The 22,216-nt window shown below is 40.2% G+C and overlaps 1 protein-coding gene across 2 annotated transcripts in view; it reads right to left on the reverse strand.

The window, feature by feature from the left end:
* The window catches only part of mbtd1 (mbt domain containing 1), a 47,168-nt gene that overhangs the window by 12,544 nt on the left and 12,408 nt on the right, over positions 1–22,216 (reverse strand). For both annotated transcript variants that reach the window (XM_075457696.1, XM_075457695.1), the window contains exons 10-14: positions 9,771–9,826; positions 1,223–1,327; positions 936–1,083; positions 717–799; positions 283–517 (exon numbers count right to left, since the gene is read on the reverse strand). In XM_075457696.1, the coding sequence (XP_075313811.1) occupies positions 283–517; positions 717–799; positions 936–1,083; positions 1,223–1,327; positions 9,771–9,826 (627 nt within the window). The remainder of the gene's footprint in view (positions 1–282; positions 518–716; positions 800–935; positions 1,084–1,222; positions 1,328–9,770; positions 9,827–22,216) is intronic.

Raw genomic sequence — 22,216 nt, forward strand, 5'->3', positions numbered from 1 at the left:
ACCTCTGGTGTTTCTATTTATCTTCTGTTTTATACATATTTTAAAACTTTTATCTTATTTTTAAATTCTCTTATTTTTATTCTTTAAAATGGAAATGGTGTCAAGTGACTTCATGCACAACTCGCATGGAAAGACTGTTATCTGTCATGTATAAATCTGCAATGCATAGTAAATTCTGCTAGTAAATATATAAGCAATTTAACACATCTCGATTTCAAAGCTGACAAAGGCTTTTACTTCAGAGAGCCTCATAAAGGGAAATAAAATGCAATATATTCTTACCTTGTGAGGCTGGGGGTTGGAGCTGGTAGCCTGTTAGTTGACACCAACCCACAGGATAGAGGTCAGGTGATTCGCAATCAACCCACTGGTCATACTCCTCTTCCCAGCCGTCAAAGTGGATCTTCAGTAGCCGATGCACAATCCTCGTCACCGTGGCAACACACACCAGCCGTGGCTCCATCAAATCAACAGCTTCCAGCTTCATGCCTTGCTGGAAACCGTGATTGGGAACCTCCTGGAGGGCAAATGACTGGTCAAAAACCAAGTATTTACTTATGAAATAACAAAAGTAACCTAAGTTAAACGAGAACGTATCCTCTGGCAAATACTGAAGCATTTGTCATAGTAACCAATACAGACATCTCTAAAACAGTGAAGACCAGAAAACTTCCAATCTTACAAACTAATAAGAAGGGACAACACAAACAGCCTACCTTGTTAAAGAGCCTGACAGGGGCAGCTGCTGAGCATGTTTCTTTGAGGTAGTCAAACCATTTAAATGGTAGTTTAGTGTACCCTGGGGAAAAGGGGTCAGTCATTAAAACTGGACATAGGCAACCCCCAGCCAACAATCAACTTAAGCTCTGTAATCCTCCAGTGACAAACGCTTTGTTACATGTCACAGCAACACCAAATATTAAAGTGTACAGTACCTCTAGGAGGTGTGAGTTCAATGTTGTTGATTTCACAGAAGCCAACAGGGAAGATGGAGGGGGAGGTGCCATGGTAGCAAAACCAGTCTGATCCATCAACAGCGTCTGAGCCATCTATTCCAATCATGAGGTATCCATCTGCCAACACCTATAAAACAGAATGTTTCAAGTTAGTTTGGAGCATTTTGAACAGATTTGTATTATTATTATATTCTTTATTCTGCATTTCCTCCAGGACACACCACATCTCATCAAATACTATTAATATGGAGTGATCAGCACATCACCTTTCTTACAGTGGCTACACATATGGCTGACAGGTTGAGAGGATCGATTGCTTCCAATTTCATCCCATCTCTGAACCAATCCCCCGTTTGGTCCACATCTTTCACCTGAAATACAAATGCGAGTTACAATTAGGTACACCAGTGCAGCTTTAAAATATGCCCTTTGATTTTATGTCTTATGATCCATGTTAAAGGAGAAAGAATTTGTGTGGATGGGCGAGTATGAGTCTGTCTTATTTGAGCTGTACTGGACAGTTAATGACTTGAACATGCATCTGCAACCTCTGTAATAAAGTCAAACAAATTGCTGAAAACAAAATTAGGACTCTCCAGTGCAACTGTTTTCTTAGCCTTCAGCCTTCAGGAAGCAAGACAGGGAGTTATTGAGGACTGTCCATAAACAGTTAAAAAAAGGAAAGTGTAAGGAGATGTAAAGAAAAAAGCTGGAAAGAAAGCTCGAGCGAAACAAAGTGAGATTTATGTGGTCAGGGATGAAAAATATCACAGGCATTAATATGACAGAGGATAAACCTAATGGAAGCTTGGGCAGAACCAATGAGCTGAACTTATATTGAACTTGTTCCAACCCCTCCCACAACCCTGAGCCGGATTAAGCAGGTATAGAAAATGGATGGATAGCACCAAATCACAACAAATGCCATCTCAAGGCACTTAAAAGACAGAGCCAAATTCAAGCCAATTACAATCGTTCAACAATCTTATTCCAATTAATACGATACTGATTAAAAGAAATAATAATAATAATTGCCTAGATAAGGAAACCAACAGTCAGTAGTTACTGCTTGATGATTGGCCGACGCTGATGCTTTGTGGTAAGACGTATTGTATCGTATTATTTCCTGTTACCTTGATTGTGTTCTGTGGAATTTCTTGCTCCTCTTGGACTATTGAAAATCACTTGATTTCTTTTTTTAAGTTGCACATTTTTGCTTAGCCAGGTCTCTTTAGTCAGAGCGGAGTCACCTAGCGTAGCTAACCCCGTTAGCCGCCCCTTAGCAGACTCAAGCTTGAGTAAAATGTTGGTCGGTCTTCATGCATAATGTCCAGTTCTTTATGAAATGTCCATCTGCAAGAATTCAAGGGGCGCTTTCTCTCCTACCTGAACTTTGCATACAGCATCTAGGGTCGTGATTTAATGACAAAATTGTCACACAAACTAATGTATTTCAATTTATGCATTTGACTTCAGTTCAGTGGGTGGTCTCAGAAAACGTCCTGATGACAGATTCCATACACACTGCAAAACAAATGTGAACAAATCCATCCTGGGCCACCTTGAGTGATTGGATCTGATTATGTCCTCAATTCATCCACAATGCGTTAAGACCTTTATTTAGGACAGTCAAACTTGTGATTAGATCCGAATGGATATTAACAAGTCTGAACAGAGTAATATATAGGTAGGGGGCCTCGTCTACCATGCTCCAAACAGGGTTCTGTTACATTTTTCATTTCAAAACTTCATACTTTCTCAGAGTGACGTTGACGTTTTTTTTTAATCATTCAATTTTTGACATCAAAGTACAAACATTTACTGGAGAAGTTCCTTAAGGGTTTTGAAACCTAATACAAAGCTCAAAAAAAATGAAGGGAACACTAAAATAACACATCCTAGATCTCAATGAATGAAATATTCCAGTTGAAAATTGTTATTCATTACATAGTGGAATGTGTTGAGAACAAAATAACATAAAAATGATCAATATAAATCAAAATTATTATCTAGTGATTGGTCCGGCAACACCGATACGTCAAGTTCATAGAGCAAAACCCTGTATCGGTGCGAGTATTGCTTTAAGAAAGTCACGTGACCAAATACAGGAACTGTTTCGAACTGACATTGACGCGCCAAACTGTGTTTATAAGGAAGCGTATATGTCAACGGGATGCATCTGCCAATCACTGATCTTTTGCGGTTCATTGTCAAATTATGGAGCAGCCTCAAGCCAAAAGAAAGGTTTTTATTTGTTTTAATTTCCTTGTTGTTTCATCCTGTTCCTCTCAGAGCTTCCACTTGATCTATCTGAATTCAAATTAATTAGTTAGTAATTCGTAAATGAATTAGTTTACTATTCATATTATTTTCTGCAGGTTAAATGTCACATTTGTTTGACAAAACTTTCCTATTTAAACAAAAGCACCTCCTGAATCCTGAGGCATTATAGGGCCGGGCATGAGAATGAAGTCCCAGATAAACCCAGGATAAACTCAGGTATGCAGCCATTCTACAACTTACTCACAGTTGCTTTATTAATAATTAATTCCTATTCATTTATTCTATACCTCATTTTTAACCATCAAGCTTCCAGGAAGCAGATGCTGTATGAGGCTCTGCTGAATTTCATCCTGAAGGACTGCCAGCCCCTCAGCATTGTGGAGAGTGAAGGGTTCAGGGAACTGGTTCAGGTCCTTCAGCCCTTGTATGTTTTGCCAACCAGAAAGGTTTGTGTGGAAATTATCTAGAGTAGTAGTTGATATATCCAATCTATTTAATATTTCATTTAAATATATTCATTTGCTTTTGGTTTGACTTGGTGTCATTTTCAGACCATCAAACAAATGATGGCCAAAAGGTACGAGGAGGAACGGGAACGAGTGAAAATGGAAGTACAGTAAGCTGTGGCAGTGAGTATAACAGCTGACGTGGACATCTGTGAACATGGAGGCTTACTTGGCTCTTACCTGTCACTACATTAATGAGAATTTGCAGTGTGTTGGGAGTGCAATACTTTCCACAAAGACACACCTCTGACAATTTGGCCCAAGTCAAAAGGGGCATGATGGAGGACTAGGCCATAACCAAAAAAGTAAAGTGTCTTGTGACCGACGCAGCACCAAACATGATTACATCCACTAGACAGCTCCAAATTCGGCACTCAATTTGCATTGTACATAGTCTCAATTTATCAGTTAGAAAATCATGTGATCAGATCTCCACACTTACATCCATCAGACACAAAGCTATATGAGGTGCCACCAGGGACATAAATCAGAATTAACTTCCATATACACATGTGAAATTAAACTCTTCCACATACTATACTCAAAACCTTGCACAAACACTAGTGAAAAGCTCTCACATAAACTAGTGAAAACATTTACCTCTTATATAACCTACTCAAAAGCTCTCATACACACTACTGAAAAGCTTTCATATATACTAGTGAAAAGCTTTACCTTTCATATATACTAGTAAAAACCTCTCATATACATATGTCAAACCTCTAATATAGATATGTCAAACCTCTCATATACATATGTCAAACCTCTCATATAGATATGTCAAACCTCTCATATAGATATGTCAAACCTCTTATTTACATATGTCAAACCTCTCATATACATATGTCAAACCTCTCATATACATATGTCAAACCTCTCATACACATATGTCAAACCTCTCATACACATATGTCAAACCTCTCGTACACATATGTCAAACCTCTCGTACACATATGTCAAACCTCTCGTACACATATGTCAAACCTCTCGTACACATATGTCAAACCTCTCGTACACATATGTCAAACCTCTCGTACACATATGTCAAACCTCTCATACACATATGTCAAACCTCTCATACAGATATGTCAAACCTCTCGTACACATATGTCAAACCTCTCAAACCTCTCGTACACATATGTCAAACCTCTCATACACATATGTCAAACCTCTCATACAGATATGTCAAACCTCTCGTACACATATGTCAAACCTCTCAAACCTCTCGTACACATATGTCAAACCTCTCGTACACATATGTCAAACCTCTCGTACACATATGTCAAACCTCTAATATAGATATGTCAAACCTCTCATACACATATGTCAAACCTCTCATATAGATATGTCAAACCTCTCATACACATATGTCAAACCTCTCATATAGATATGTCAAACCTCTCATACACATGTCAAACCTCTCATACATATGTCAAACCTCTCGTACACATATGTCAAACCTCTCGTACACATATGTCAAACCTCTCGTACACATATGTCAAACCTCTCGTACACATATGTCAAACCTCTCGTACACATATGTCAAACCTCTCGTACACATATGTCAAACCTCTCATATACATATGTCAAACCTCTCATACACATATGTCAAACCTCTCGTACTCATATGTCAAACCTCTCGTACTCATATGTCAAACCTCTCATACACATATGTCAAACCTCTCGTACTCATATGTCAAACCTCTCGTACTCATATGTCAAACCTCTCGTACTCATATGTCAAACCTCTCGTACTCATATGTCAAACCTCTCGTACTCATATGTCAAACCTCTCATACACATATGTCAAACCTCTCATAAACATGTCAAATATTTGTGGATTTCAGTTGAAACGGAAGGCGTTTCAGTGAAACAGGAAGGTGTTTTATTAAACCGGGAGTTGTAGTTTTAAACAGAAGTCATTCTGGTTAGCTTCGTGCATTTTGTGCAATCTCCTGCCGGTATTTTATGAAATAAAATAAACGACAATTGCTCAGCCACCCGCTGAATACCTCACACAAACAGCGGCATTACTCAACTTTATTTTGGCTTCAACGGAGACCCTGCAGCTGGCAAAGGCATGCAGCGCTGGCAGGACGGAAAAAGAGATGCTAAGCGGCTATCCACCGAGTCCGGAGCTGGAGTTGAAGTGATCGGTTGCTGCCCAAGCCTTGTAGCATTTGACAGGGTCCTGATCGTCTCCGTTGAAGCTAAAATATTGTTGAGTAATGCCACTGCTTGTGTGAGGTGTTCAGCGGACTGCGGTCACGCCATCTGCGCTTCGGAAAGGCACGGTCGTGCTATCTACACTTGAAAATCGAGCGCGCGTCTACAGTATTTTAGCTTCAACGGAGACGATCAGGACCCTGTCAAATGCTACAAGGCTTGGGCAGCAACCGATCACTTCAACTCCAGCTCCGGACTCGGTGGATAGCCGCTTAGCATCTCTTTTTCCGTCCTGCCAGCGCAGCATGCCTTTGCCAGCTGCAGGGTCTCCGTTGAAGCCAAAATAAAGTTGAGTAATGCCGCTGTTTGTGTGAGGTATTCAGCGGTGAGGTATTTCATAAAATACCGGCAGGAGATTGCACAAAATGCACGAAGCTAACCAGAATGACTTCCGTTTAAAACTACAACTCCCGGTTTAATAAAACACCTTCCTGTTTCACTGAAATGCCTTCCGTTTCAACTGAAATCCACAAATATTTGACATATGTGTATGAGAGGTTTGACATATGTGTATGAGAGGTTTGACATATGTGTACGAGAGGTTTGACATATGTGTACGAGAGGTTTGACATATCTGTATGAGAGGTTTGACATATGTGTATGAGAGGTTTGACATATGTGTATGAGAGGTTTGACATATGTGTATGAGAGGTTTGACATATCTATATTAGAGGTTTGACATATGTATATGAGAGGTTTTTACTAGTATATATGAAAGCTTTTCAGTAGTGTGTATGAGAGCTTTTGAGTAGGTTATATAAGAGGTAAATGTTTTCACTAGTTTATGTGAGAGCTTTTCACTAGTGTTTGTGCAAGGTTTTGAGTATAGTATGTGGAAGAGTTTAATTTCACATGTGTATATGGAAGTTAATTCTGATTTATGTCCCTGGTGGCACCTCATAAAGCTAGGCGCATTGTCACATACTTCAGATCAAGCACTACAGCAAAAGAGAAGCTTGCTCAAGTGCAGCAACAGATGGGACGACCAACCCTGAAACTTATCAATAAGGTGCCAACATGCTGGAACAGCACATATGAAATACTGGCCTCTCTAAAAACAGATCTGACTCCACTTAAAGCTGATGAGTATACATCAAATGAGAAACACTTCTTGTGCTTGCTCCTTTCCATCAAGCTACATTGGAGTTTTCTGGAGAGGCAAGTGTCGGGGTCAAAGGTCATCCCGTTGATGAAAATGCTCCATCTTGCACTAGAGCGTAATGCTTCAACCTTGCACACACAGGCAGCCATACATCTACATGAACACATGAAGCATCGAGTCAGACACTGCTTCCAACCTGGAGTCATTAACTGTGTTGACCCTAGCAACACTAGTTCTTCCACGTGCACTGAGGCTATCAGTAGACTGCGGTCAGAATGTGCGTCTGTAATCGGACGCATAAATGAGCCCCAGCCGAGACCGTCTTCACAACAGCTGTCTGCACCCACTTCAGGCATGTGGAAATCATGTACTAAAATGCCAATTTATTGTTTTTTAGATAACCTTTGGCAACATCTCGACATCGAAGTGGGCAGGCAGACCAAAAGTGCCACAGCTGTTGCCATCCAGGAGGTGCAGAGATACCTGGCAGAGGGCAATATTGCCAGGTCCCAGGATCCTATGAGATACTGGGACAACCAAAATACAATATATCCAAACCTCTTACAGTTTTCCTTACAATTTCTCTGCACTCCAGCTTTATCTTTGCCGTGTGAGCGGGTGTTTTCTACAGCTGGAGAAATTGTATCAAAAAAGCGTAACAGACTCAATTTCAAAATGTTGGAACAACATTTCTTTTTAATAAAATTTTGTAAACAAAAATCCCAGTCCACAAGTATCCTCATTCACAACACATTCACTTAAATTTTCACGTTATGATACATGTTCACATTATTTATTGACTGCATCTAAAAATATCAAAGATATTCTAAATCTAAATTAAGATATGAAATAATACAATATAAAATACAATGACTTAAATTATATTATTGTATATACTAGGTCATCTAATCAGTGTCATTTGAGGTCCAGCAGGTGTCAGTATTCACTCAGTGACACAGTATCGACACAGTATCAATACAGTTTGGCAATTTGTCGAAACGCTTCATGACGCCTCATCTACCCATCACCATTATTATCCAATGGAAGTCAGGATTTGAAATCATACTCAAAATAAAAGTGGAAAAACACGTTGAAATTCCTAAAGACAAGTCAAAATGAGGCTCGGTAGTGTGTGTGGCCTCCACGTGCCTGTATGACCTCCCTACAACGCCTGGGCATGCTCCTGATGAGGCGGCGGATGTTCTCCTAAAGGGATGTCCTCCCAGACCTGGATTAAAGCATCAGTCAACTCTGAAAGCCTGTGGTGCAACATAGCGTTGGAGGATGGAATGAGACATGGGCCGTTTCTGAATATGCATACTTGTCTGTACTTGCGTACTCGTGTACTACTGAAACGTCATCACTGAAGGACCGAGTACTGTTCCAATTCAAAGTACGCATCCAGATAAGTACGCTCCACATTCCCGGATGTGTGCTTGCTCCGCCCATTTTATCGAGTTTGCTTCTGTGGTGACTTGTGTAGACTTCCCAGAAAGCAGTGCGGCACGAGCGATGATGGCAGAGGAGAAAGCACATAACTAAGTTCTGTTTAGGAGCTGCAACCACAGCTCGGACCATATTCAGTATTTTCTAAAAGTTTGATTTTTTTTTGCTGTTCAAATCGCACACGGGCATCAAGCAGAGTGGCAGCAATGAATAGAAAAATCAAAAACTTTTTGGCGGCAATGTCAAAGTCTTTGACGTAATCACGTAATCAAGTACACTTCCGTTCCAAATGCACAATGAACACCAACTTAGATTATTTTGTGCAGATCCATCATCCATTTAAATTACAGGTTGGAATGTAACAAAATTGGTAAAAAGCCAAGGGGGTTGACTTTTGTTACTTTTGCAAGGCACTGTATGTACACTGGATACAAGAGGTATATATCTATTTTCTTCACAGTTCTAAGGGGTAACAGTTACAGCACCACCAGACCATTAGGTCATTGCAGTTCTCCTCTGATTAATGTTCAAGTGAACAATCTCACTTAAAGAATGCAGTGAGAATTATCTAGCTGTTGGAGCAACAACAATTACAGCAACAAGTACTGTTGCACTCAATTTTTCCCAATGTTCAACTGGATCTACTGCAAGACTAGGGCCTTTGATATCCATTCCTTAGGATAATTCGCCAGTATGTGCAATTTGTAAATAATACCCTTAGCAAAGTTAGCACCAACACTATGCGGCTGGCATATCCTTCTGCCGTACAAAAAAGGGAGGTCAGCACATACTTTGATATTATGATCTGATGTAGCAAGCTAAAAACTCTGCATACTCTATCCACACCACAACCATAGAGTTTCTTAGATAAAAATATCCAATGTATATGTGGAGAGGGCATGAGTCCGACTGGCAGAACCTCCTGCTGTATAGTGCACATGTGAACAGGCATCAGTCCACACCTGATATTTCAAATGCTCTCCAGTGTTTTTCTTTTGAAAATGGTCATTGATTAAAACTATGTCTTGATAAAATAAAAGCCAATGGTATTTTCTAAGATGTGTGGGGAGTGGCAAGAGTTGCCAAAATAAATTTCGTCTTAAAGTCTTGTTCTCGCTGGTGTGATGTTAAATTTACATTTCGGATAAAATGGCCCTAACAGGTCTTTTACCACAAGAAGTCAAACCAAAGGTGCAGAACTTTTTTCTTTCTAGAAAAGTTTAGAAAGTAAAAACATGTATTTAGCTTTACCTTCTGGAAGAGCTGTGCAGGAGCATCAACCTGACCCTCAGTTTTCTTCATGACATCTGAAAAACAAATATATATATATATATATATATATATGTACAGTTGACTTCTTGTGCTTAAGGTAAGGGGTAAAGATGATACATTAATTCACACTGTAACCTGAGGGGAAAAAAGTTTGATCACCATAACTTCAAATAAAGGTTATAAGTAGAGTTTATAAAAGCCGGGCTTCAGTTTGAGATAGAAGAAAGAAAAAGTTTAATTCAAGAAAAGAAACACAGACATAGCAGGACCATTGTGTGTCAACTTAACTAGAAAAAAAAAAACTGACCACCTGAAACAAAATATTTTTTCTTTTTCCTCCAGCATACTGGCATGTATGTAACAGAACATTATTTAATATCATTGGCACAGGGGAACTAACAAGTTACAAACACTTTTACAGGTGGCGGTCCAAAGTTTTTTACATGAATTCTTGAGCAAGTTTGGCAGTTTAAAATGGCAAAGAAATGCTCCATAAGAAGGATTTAGCATGTGCAAACTAATGTAGTTTGTCACAAGCGATCTTTTGCTAAATTTAGAGCTCTACTCTTTATGAAAAATATCCTGCTGCTACTTATCCTCTGAGTTTGTTGTAGTTTCAGGTACAAAATGTCAGTAGCCTACATATATAGAGCCACAATGACAGTGTCTAGTGTGATAACTTTTTTACAAAAGTTACACAACTCCAAATGACAGCTGTAAGCAGCGAAAATGGGCTGGGTACACGTGGGCATCCATTCGCATTGAGCCTCGTCATACATCATGATAAGTTGTAACAAATCAACTCATATTTCCCATGAGTTGATTATAGAATTCCCACAAAAATGTTTCATGAGGTTCTGTCATTTCTGTTGCACACCACGTAAATTTCACATAAAGAGGTTGATGGAAGTCTAATTTAGAGTACAACTTATTTATTCATTACTCCATTTATTACCCCCTAATTATTTCTGCATTTAAATTTTACAATAATCGAACTTTTGCCATCTTTTATTAATAGATGTATTAAAGGTGGGGTCTGTGATGTTTTCTGGAGCATTTTTTATCATATTGTCTGAAAACCTCCTCCATTGCATCAACTAAAATAGAATGTTTGAAAAAAAAAAACCGAAATCTTTTAGTCCATTGTAGAGGGTGTAGCAAGATGAAATGTCTGACCAATAGAAGTAATGATGAGAGTTACTTCTATTGGATTCTGACACGCCAATCAACCGTCAGCCCCCCTCACCCCTCCCCTCTGCGCGTTCACAGACTCGTTCATGTGTTTTGAAGGCGTGGTTTCAAGGGGTGGGCTGAAGGGAGAGGCAAGGTTGTGTATTTTCAAAAATATAGCTTGCAGGAACCGTTTTTCCAAGATCTCAGACTCCACCTTTAATTCAAACCTCATTTCCCCTTTGATTTTTCTCCCGTTTTTCATCTTACATGTTTATAGTTTCTTCTTTTACATTTATGTAGGCATTTCAGCATTTTTATGCAAATAAGGAGGGCTGTGGCGTCATAGACCAAGATTTAGGTTAAGCCATGCACGAGACAAGGGCTGGGCAATATAGCAAATATATTATAACAACATTCTTCTTTCGATCTCGATATAGTTATATGTTACATATATAGAGACTTCTACTGCAAGAACTGGTGCACCAAGTCGCAATGGCCCGCATATTAATTGCTTTCTAGTGGCAACCTTTTCAGGCTATTAAACAAATTATGCATGACCTGTTTCACTATTGTATAATCTGTTCATTTTCAATTAATCCAAACCACTTCCATATCACTGACATAGATGGACATTTGTCAACTACTTCGAGAGGTTGAAAAGATAATGAAAGTTCAGTTTCAGTCTAAGCCCGCTTCCATAGCTCTGTTCGGCTACAATCATATTTTCTCTTATTTTGCTGCTCAATTGCCTTCCTCCTTCCGCTGATACACTATATTGACAAAAGTATTCAGTCACTCATCCAAAAAATAAATAAAAATATTACTTTTTTGCATTTTAAGAAAAACCGAAAAATAAAAACCGAAAAAAAAAGTAATATTTAAATTTAGCGTTGCCAGGCCAATTTCTTCATGCTAACTCTAAACTTTTTTCATCAGAAATCAAGTCACGCAGTAGTTACACGGAAAGATGCGATTACTGAATTGTATAATCATAATAAACATTTTTTTCAAATTATGGTTTTAGTTTTTCCTTCAGATTCAGAAACACAGGACTCAAATTTTTGAAAAACTCAAGCTAATTTTTCAGAATTGAAAAGAGATATAGAACATTTTTTAATGTTTTCTGTTTAAATACTCATTAAATGTATAATTTGCTAAGTACAATACATTCAAACCTCAAAATTTGTTTGCATATGCTAACACACTCGGTTTTAGCTAATTGCTACTAGCATTGGGAGGTAGTAGGTAAACGGCTGCAAAATTCTAGCACTTAGAATGAAAAAGTAATCTTATCCATTTTTGACTGAGGATTTGTTACTCTATACTATCTTAGTCATGAGAAATAGAATTTGATGTATATATATTAGACTTTTAAAATACATACATAAATAAAAACACACTCACAGGTGCCACCCACCTTATAGATGTGTATATATACAGACACACACACACACACACACACACACACACACACACACACACACACACTATATTGCCAAAAGTATTCACTCACCCATCCAAATAATTAAATTCAGGTGTTCGAATCACTTCTAAGGCCACAGGTGTATAAATTTACCATTAAATTCCCAATACTTAATATGAAGCAACATCAAGCTCTGAAGCATCAGCTGTACAAGTTTAAGGAAATATTGCTCTTAGTGGTAATACATTTTTACACTATATTTTACACTATAAAAATTCTGAAATCCTGTTGTAATAATGTGGGGCTGTGATTATTAATGAATATATGCATATCGCTCTGTTCAGGCTCTTATCACATGTAAAATCTGGAAAGACATCCAAATTCACCATGCCACCAAAACCATGCCATGCAGCGAAAAAAGTCCCAGTTTTGACCAAAGGCCATTTAATACCTTCACAGAGGCCTCTATCTGGGGAGAGCAAGAGCGACCATTTCTTTTTTTCCCCCAAAACAGACATGCATTCCTAACAACACATAGGCTTGGTAGATGATGCTAAACGTTGATCAAATGCAGACTGGTTATAAGTTTTAAAATTTAAATTTAAAATTTTCTGGGAGATGGTAGGGAGACACTTCTAGGAATCAAATGCTGAGAATTGTGTCAAATACTAGGGAACCGCTCTTCCCACGTGTGCAAGATCACATAAGCTTTTGAGCATTCATGATGACTTTACAAAAACATCCTGTTTCACAATGACAGTTTCTGAGATAACTAGGTGGTATTGTGACCTTTTGGCAATACTGCTACGAAATTCTGCTGTGATTATACATGTACAGTTTGTATTGGACCTAGTATATGCAGTTGCAACAGCTTAGTTTTTCACGCCAAATCATCAAATTCTCTCCAAGCCTGCCCATTCAAATGGAAAGACAAAAACTAAAATCCTTTACAATTTGACATACTTTGAACATAACAATTGTGAAATCAATCCCATTAAAACTCTAAACGACTTTGTTAAAACACCTTTCGAAAGTAATTCAAAACGGTTGACTCCCTGTTGGGATTACAAGATTCTTTCAAGAGGATTTTTTGTAGGACTAGTGCCACATATAAACAGAATTTCCATCAAATGCAGTTTTGGGCAGTCTCAATTGTAGCACTATTTAGCCATTTTGCCCTGCCCATGCAGAAGCCTCCAAAAAAAACCCAAACATAATAACAATTATAATAACAATATTAAGTAAAATTTAAAACATAGCACCGTTAACCAGTCCTCACAATGGGCCTTATGCAAGAACATTTTCGTATTTTTATTCTAAATTTCAGTCTCGTACAAACACGCCATGTCAGATTCAACAAACCCTCTTAACTTCGGAAAAAAGTGTGTAAACGACCTGCGTAAATGATGAATGCCACCCGTGCGTATTTAAGGAGCACGTGCACGAGGACAGTAAATTTGCATACTCCACGCCCAAAATTATACCATATAAGGCTGTGCTTCCTCGCTCCTGTTTCAGGAAATGTTGAGTGTTGAGTCATGAGAATGTCATCAAGGCGCAAAAAGAACAACTTTACGGGCTCTGAGATTGAAGTTCTGATTTCAGAGATCCAAAAAGGAAAATCTGTCATTTTTAGCAGTTTCAGCAGTGGAATTACGGGACTTGCTAAAACGAAGAAATGGGAAGCAATTAGGAGTGCTGTTAATTCAATGTCATCTGTGGTTCGTAATGTCACCACGATAAAAAAAGAAAAAGAAAAAAAGAAATGGTTTAATATGAAAATAGCTTAAAAAAAAAAAAAACACGTCTCGCCATGGGCAGGCGCTCGATGACTGCAACTAAAGCCGTGCAATCAGTTGTTGCCTCATCATGATCACTTTGATGGGGTGGTCCATGAGGGGGGTCTTCTGGCACCACACCTTCTGGTCTACCTGGGCTTGTTCAGGTAGTGGGAGATCCTCGTTCATGGCAATATTGTGCAAATCTGGCATGCCTTCTCTGGGCAAAAGATCAGTTTGCCCCCAGCTGTATCGAGACACAGCCACCTGGCCTTCAGGTGGAAGTAACAGGATTTGTACCGATGTTTGATGTGGTTTTCAAAGGTTAGGTGAGGGTCCATTCTCACACCAAGGTCGATGACAACAGAGGAAATGGTAATATTTTGTCCAGAAAAGGTGATGGTAGATATTGTGGATGATTGGACCTGGTGGGTGGTGCCAATAAGTATGGCTTCTGTTTTAGTGCAGTTGAGTTGAAGGAAGTTATAGCTCATACACGCCTTTATCTTTTTAGTGATGAGATGACTTATGGCAGAGAGGCGTGATTTGATCAGTGTTGTGGGAAAGGGGTCCAGGATGCAGGTGGTTGGTTTCATTTTCCTGATGAGCACTTCTATTCCACTCTGTGAGACCTCAGAGAAATGCTGGAGAGGGTGAGGGACTGTAGGCCGGATGACAATATGGCTTGAGCTGGATAGCTGGAGAGATGAGTGAATAGTGTTGATCTTAGCTTTGAAGAAGGAGAGGAATTTGTTGCACTGGCCCTCTGAGTAGTCTCTGAGTGTGTGCGTTTGGGACTGGGGTTTAAGCAAAAGGGCTCAGAAATGCAATATATACTTCTAAATTTTACAGCGTAGGCATTTCTAAAAGTGAGATGTACACCATTTTCTAATTTGATAGCTAGCAAGATAAACTTTGTATAGTCTTAAACCAATATATTAAACTCAGTCCTGTAAATAACTCTTTAATAAACCTCAAATAAAGTAAGATTTTGAAGTAAGAAATTGATGTCAATAGGTGTTAGTAAAGGTGAGAGCTTGTTGGAAATAAAATATTTCAGCTACTCTAGATCTAATATCTGCTGAATGGGCATGGATTGTGTAATCAAATTCAACAATATTCAGAGACCCCGATGACATAAAAATTTGTGCAATGTACTGTCTGGGAGTTAGAGAGCAAAATGCGTTGGATAGGTTCATTGGTTTACAGTAATCTTAAATCATGCACTAGATTATCAATTAGGTTGAGGTCTGGGCTTTGACTACTAAGCTATTCCAATAATCCCCTTAAAGACATGGTAGGTAATCCTGTTCAGAAACACATTTTGTAATACTGGGTGAAATGGTCCGTCTATCCTGAGAGAAATCTATACAAGATGTATTTAGAAAAAGGGACGAAAATAATCAGACCTCTGTGGCAGCTGCAGGACTGAGAAAAAGCTGACCAATCCGAGATCAGCGGGACGCTGATCTCGGATTGGTCGCCTACAAAAAACCAATCAGATGCCTCTGCTTTCTGCCTACGCCCCCCTCTGCCGGCTCCCTGCTCCATGTGCGCATGCGGTTCCACCGGCTTTGGATGAAGCACTGACGGAATGGGGAGGGGGGGGGTGGAGCTTAGAGGAGTGGACACTTTCGAATCTTGCTAGCTCTCTTGCTAGCTCTCTAGGATTACCTACCATAGCTTTAAATAACTGAAGTCTTGATTTAGCAGTATGGTATCATTGTCTTGCTGGAAGTTGAACCACCGTCTAAAATCTCTGGAAAACTAAAACAAATTTTCCTTAATTTTAAATTTTTTTCCTAAGCAACATCCATCATTCCCACAATTCTTAAAAGCTTACCAGTCCCTGCCGGTTAACAATATCCCCACAGCATGATGCTGCCACCAACACCAGTGTTCTGGGGGTGATGAGATGTGTTTGCATTAGATGTAGAATTTTTCTTTAATGTCCAAAAGGTTTAGACAGCTTAACAGCTCATGGAGTCGTGAAGTCCCAGCAAACTTCAGGCCCATACCCAATCTCCCATTCATCTCCAAGGTCCTTGAAAAGGTAGTTGATGCCCAGCTTCAGGACCACCTCAAACACAACAGTCTGTTTGTTAAACTTCAGTCTGGTTTCCGTTCCGCCCACAGCACAGAAACAACCCTGATCACCAAAGACCAGCTACTAAAAGTAGCTGTTTTAGGCTCACCTTCACTCCCTGTCCTCCTTGACCTGTCTGCATCATTCACAACACTATTGACCACCACATCATTGACCACCACAGGGTTGATAATTTTAAGAATGCGCCAGTGTGTGTGGCCTGCTGTATGTCATTCACAATCCTGTGTGTGTTTGTGCCGTTTGTGTACTTTTAACTCTTAATGTCAACTCTCTGCTGGTGTACAAACGGCAGTCACTTCTAGATCTTAGATTCCAAGCGAAAGATTTAGTAAAGTCAAATTATGTTGGACATAAAATTTTGCCTCCACTCCTATCGGGAATCCCAGCTCACTTGTGCCCCACCCTGGCTCCACCTCCTCGGCGTAAGTGCGCCCACCGCCGGGGTTGGCTGGTGAGGCTGAAGGCATGTCTGGCGCACTTTGCTTCGGCTCCAAAGACTGAGTTTGGAACCGTGTCTTGCCTCGATCTCCAGGCGTTCGACCCAGCTCCACCTCCCTACGGACGTCTGTGTGATACCTGTCGTTAGCCCGGACTAGGCGTTTCTGTCCCGCAGTCGCTACTCTCCTCGTCTCCGCTGGCGTGGAGTGAATCACCGCAATCTACGGCCTGTGTGTTGGGCTCCCTGGACAGCTGAAGTCGTGGACCAGCCGATTGCTGCCAGGATTGGCCTGGTAAAGCGAACAAAACTTTCATCTTTATGGATTTCTTCACATCCCGAGGATTGGATTTTCTCTGTGTGACTGAGACGTGGCTGAGTGTTGGTGAGTCCAGAGCATTCACAGAAACTTTACCCCACGTTTGCCGCTACTTAAGCTCCCCGCAGATGTCGGGCTGAGGAGGAGGAATAGGGACCATCTTTACGAGTCGTTTTAAATGTCAGCAGTTATCCCGATCAGCCTCGTTCACCAGCTTTGAGCTGAGTTTATTTGAGCTCGGTCACCCTCAAATGGTGCTGTGGTCCACAGGCCTCACAAATACAATAAGGACCTTTTAAATTATTTTTCTGTTACCTGGCTGAAATAATGCCTAAATATGACAATGACCATTGTCGGCGATTTTAATGTTCAATTCAATTCAATTCAATTCAATTCATTTTTATTTATATAGCGCCAAATACAACAAATGTCGTCTCAAGGCACTTAGATAGTAAGTCCAATTCAAGCCAATTGGAATTCAATTAATTAATAATAATCATAATTCATAAAATAATCCAATTCGTTCATATAGAGCCAATTCAAAAACAATTTCCTAGCTAAGAAAACCAACAGATTGCACTGAAAACTTTTTGTTTTTCGGTCCAATCTCCCGGCCTGAGCGGCGTGCCTGAGGCGACTGTGGAGAGAAACGACTCCCTTTTAACAGGAAGAAACCTCTGGCAGAACCAGACTCAGGAAGGGTGGCCATCCAATGTTCACTGTGTTGTCCTGATAAGCCTGGTTCCTGGACCTCATCGACTCTTAATCTTGTGCATTCTGTGTCTGGACCCACACAAGAACGTGGACACACACTTGGATCTCATTTTATCACATGGGTTGTCGGTTTTTAACCTTGAGATTTGTGACGCAGTGTTTTCTTTATTGAGGTTGCTCTTGACTGTAATGCAGTTAAATCTGGCACGGTTGCTGCTGTCGCATCATTAACCCTTTCACTGCTCTTCATTTCTCAGCTGGTTTTAATCAGAACTGCGTCTTCCCAGAGTCTGTGTGCCGCACAGAAGAGCTTAGCTCACTGTTTCCCTCCATAAGCCAAACTGTTTCAGACACTGTGGCTCTATTAAAAACCAGGCAGCCTAAAACTAAACCTGGACCCTGGCTAAATGACACAACTCATACTATCAGACCCGAGTGCCATAGAGCTGAGTGCAAGTGAAAGAAGGACAAACTGCAGGAGTCTTTTTAAACGCAACTGCTGGAGTCACTATCAGTGAACAGTGAAAGATGCTAAAAGAAAATATTTCTCTGACATTATCTTGTCAAACTGTCACAAGCCCCATGTTCTGTTTAATACCATAAACTGGGTTCTTAATGCCCCGCAAACTGTCTGTATGGAGCCCTCTCTGCACTTTTTTATTGATATGGTTTCTTTTACTAGAGCTCTTATATCACTACCCTTCAATCTCTGTTCCCTGCTCTGCTGTTTTTAACCAGTTTGAGCCAGTGACTCTCCTTTTTACAGGAGATTGTTGGTCGTTTTAAGCCCTCGGATTCTCCAGATGATGATGTCCCTCCTCGACTTTTTAAAAGAGGTTTTTCCCACTATAGGGCCATGTGTCACTCCTGTCATAAATAGCAGTCTGTCCTCAGGTGTAGTCCCTGAAAATCTTAAGCATGCATATATCAACCACTGATTAAAAAACCTGGTCTAGACCCTGCAGTTCTTGCCGATTTCAGGCCAATCTCCAAACTACCTTTAATTTAAAAAATCCTCTAAAAAGGTACTAAAAGTCCACTGTCATCTAATGGCCTTTCTCAAAGAGGATAGCATTCTCACTGTTTTGAAACCCTGCACAGCACAGAATCAGCACTTAAGAGTTTTTATCTTTTTAGCTACCGACTCTGACAGTGACAGTGTTATTCTTGTGCTTTTAGATTTAACTGTTGCTTTTGACAGAGTGGACTATGACATTTTAATATCACGTTTGGAGCAGTGGGTGGGCATCAGGGACACTGGAGTGGTTCAGGTCATACTTGGCAGATCGTACTTTCTGTGTCAGCCTTGGTAACTCTCGATCCTCCTCGGTTCCTCTCACCTGTGGTGTCCCACAGGACTCAGTTCCAGGACCCCTTCTCTTCTATCTCCACTTGTTTTCCGCTTGGCTCCATACTTAGGAAGTATAGCATTTTGTTCCACTGGCTGATGACTGCCAGATTTATGTGCTTCTTAAAAAGAATGACACACACTCTTTTAAAATCCTACTGAAGTGTCTTGATGACATAAATGCCTGGATGGCTCTGAACTTTTTAAACTTTCATGATAAACAGACAGAAGTGATGGTTTTTGTAAAGAATTGAAAATGGCAATTTGTTGAATTTGCAGCTTTAGGAGGTCATATTTTCTTAACAGGTCAAGTTACACTTTAACATAGGACTAGTGATTTGACAGCAGCTTCACAATTCTTGTATCTATTGAACTTGTGAGTTTTTGGAGAGTTTGTGCTTGAATTCCCTTGCAGGATGTCAGAATAGCCTCCTAGAGCTGCTGTTTGGATGTGAACTGCCTCCCACCCTCGTAGATCTTTTGCTTGAGGATACTCCAAAGGTTCTGAATAGGGTTGAGGTCAGGGGAGGATGGGGGCCACACCATGAGTTTCTCTCCTCTTACACCCATAGCAGCCAAAGATGCAGAGGTATTCCTTGCAGCATGAGATGGTGCATTGTCAAGCATGAAGATGATTTTGTTACAGAAAGCCCAGTTCTTCTTTTTGTACCATAAAAGAAAGTGGTCATTTAGAAACTACCCTAAAGGGGCCTACCAGCTCTCTCCCCATGATTCTGGCCCAAAACATGACTCCGCCACCTCCCTGCTGACGTCGCAGCCTTGTTGTGACATGGTGGCCGTCCACCAACCATCCACTACTCCATCCACTACTCCATCCATCTGGGCCATCCATGTTTGCACGGCACTCATCAGTGAACAAGACTGTTTGAAAATTAGTCTTTATGTATTTCCGGGCCCACTGCAGCCATTTCTGCTTGTGAGCATTGGTTAGGGGCAATGTTCCCTATAATTTTTCATGTGTCTGGGCATACACACAAGCTCCCTGAGCATACTGAGGACCACTGTGAGCAACATCAGATGTGCACGCTATGGCAACACACCAGTATCACACCAGTATCACACCAGTATCACACCAGTATCACACCAGTATCACACCAGTATCACACCAGTATCACACCTGTTCAAAACCTTGGATCATAGCAAGTTACATGGCTTATTAAAATAATCAAATCACAGCAGCAATTTTCATTAGTTTACTTTTAATATAAGCGATTTGGAAAACACATTATTGGTCTAATTAATTAGATTAGGTCTAGTATTAGATATTAATACGTTTATGGTGAATTTTATTTTATGCACTGCATAGATTTTCTTGTGCGCTGAGAATGTGCGAGCAGTGCGCGATTGCGCAGGTGCGCAGCTTAGAGGGAACATTGGTTAGAGGTGGCCAAATAGAAGGTTTATGCATCACTGTAAGCCTCTGCAGGATCCTACACCTTGATGGTCGCAGGACTCCAGAGACACCAGCAGCTTCAAATACCCGTTTGCTGCTTTCTAATGGCATTTTAGCAGCTGCTCTCTTAATCCGATGTATTCATCTGGCAGAAACCTTCCTCATTGTGCCTTTATTTGCACGAACCCATGTGTGCTCTGAATCAGCCACAAATCTCTTAACAGTACGATGATCACGCTTAAGTTTTCTTGAAATATCTAAGGTTTTCATACCTTGTCCAAGGCATTCAACCATTTCCCGCTTTTCAGCAGCAGAGAGATCCTTTTCTTTCCCATATTGCTTGAAAATGATGGACTGCTTAATAATGTGAAACATAATGTGTCAAACTTATTATCACAAGTGTCTGACATTGATTTAAATGATCCAAAGAGCCCTGAGACAACAAAAAAATAAATCTTTATGACACTTTAATACAATTTTCATAATAATTTGTAACGCGGTGTAGATAAGGGCATCTTTGAAGATTTTATTTTTTTAAACAAGGGTAATATAAAATGCTTGCAAGTGTCTTTTTTACTACAATCTAGGGCTGGGCAATAAAACAATCGCAAAATTAGATCTCGATTATATTTATGTCAATCTCAGTGATCAGCATGCAACATTTTTAGTCGACTTATCTATTGAGACAGTTGTCCACTCGTTAGCGGTAATATACCTCTGAGTTGACTAGTATATACCAAGAAAAGCCAAAAGGAAAACAAAACATACAATGGCCTTGCAGCAGACTGAATAAGGAAACTGTAGCTAAAGAGAGCCTCAAAAGCGGGGGTGAGGCTGAAACTGACCTCATGTTATGTTCCCACGAATGCCGAAGTAGTCGAAATTAAATTAAAGTGTTAGTTCGCCATTTTGCACATTAAGCCCTGTTTGGGGGTATTCTGGGATGAGTTAGAGATGTTCTGATCACAATTTGGACATTTGGTGCTGAACGGAGCATTTAGGTATCCACTGCTGCAGCCCCCCCACCTTTGCATTGAGTCAATGACCACTCAAGCAAACAATCATAAAACGGCATTAAACTTTCGTTTGCAGAGACATGAAACTCACCGTGTGGTCTGTGGTGGACAGCGATACGTTGGCTCGAAAATCACCGCAAAATACGCTTCCAGAGAAGTTATATTACCATTATTGTCCGTCTTCATTGATTTGTATTGGTTTGACTAGTATTACTCCGCGCGCTGTATGTCGCTGGATGTCTTGCTGCTGCTATTCAACGGTGTCCGGAAAAATAGGTCCACCAAATGCTAAAACAACTGTTAGAAGGCACATTTCGCTGCGATTTTCGGGTCAATTTATCGCTGTCCACCACTGACCACACGGTGAGTTCCATGTCTTTTCAAACGAAAGTTTAATGCCGTTTTATGATTGTTTGCTTGAGTGGTCATTGACTCAATGCAAAGGTGGGGGGGCTGCAGCAGTGGATACCTAAATGCTCCGTTCAGCACCAAATGTCCAAATTGTGATCAGAACATCTATAATTCACCCCAGACTACCTAAAAACAGGGCTTAATGTGCAAAATGGCGAACTAACCCTTTAAATTAAATGGAAGTGGTTTGGATTCAGCAAAAATGATGAATTACAGATTTGAAAAAGTGGTCGTCGGTTGGTGAACGCCAAAACAGGAAACACGACTAATTTGTTTAATCACCTGA

Source organism: Odontesthes bonariensis, chromosome 23 (assembly GCF_027942865.1).
Source record: "Odontesthes bonariensis isolate fOdoBon6 chromosome 23, fOdoBon6.hap1, whole genome shotgun sequence".
NCBI classification, from domain to species: domain Eukaryota; kingdom Metazoa; phylum Chordata; class Actinopteri; order Atheriniformes; family Atherinopsidae; genus Odontesthes; species Odontesthes bonariensis.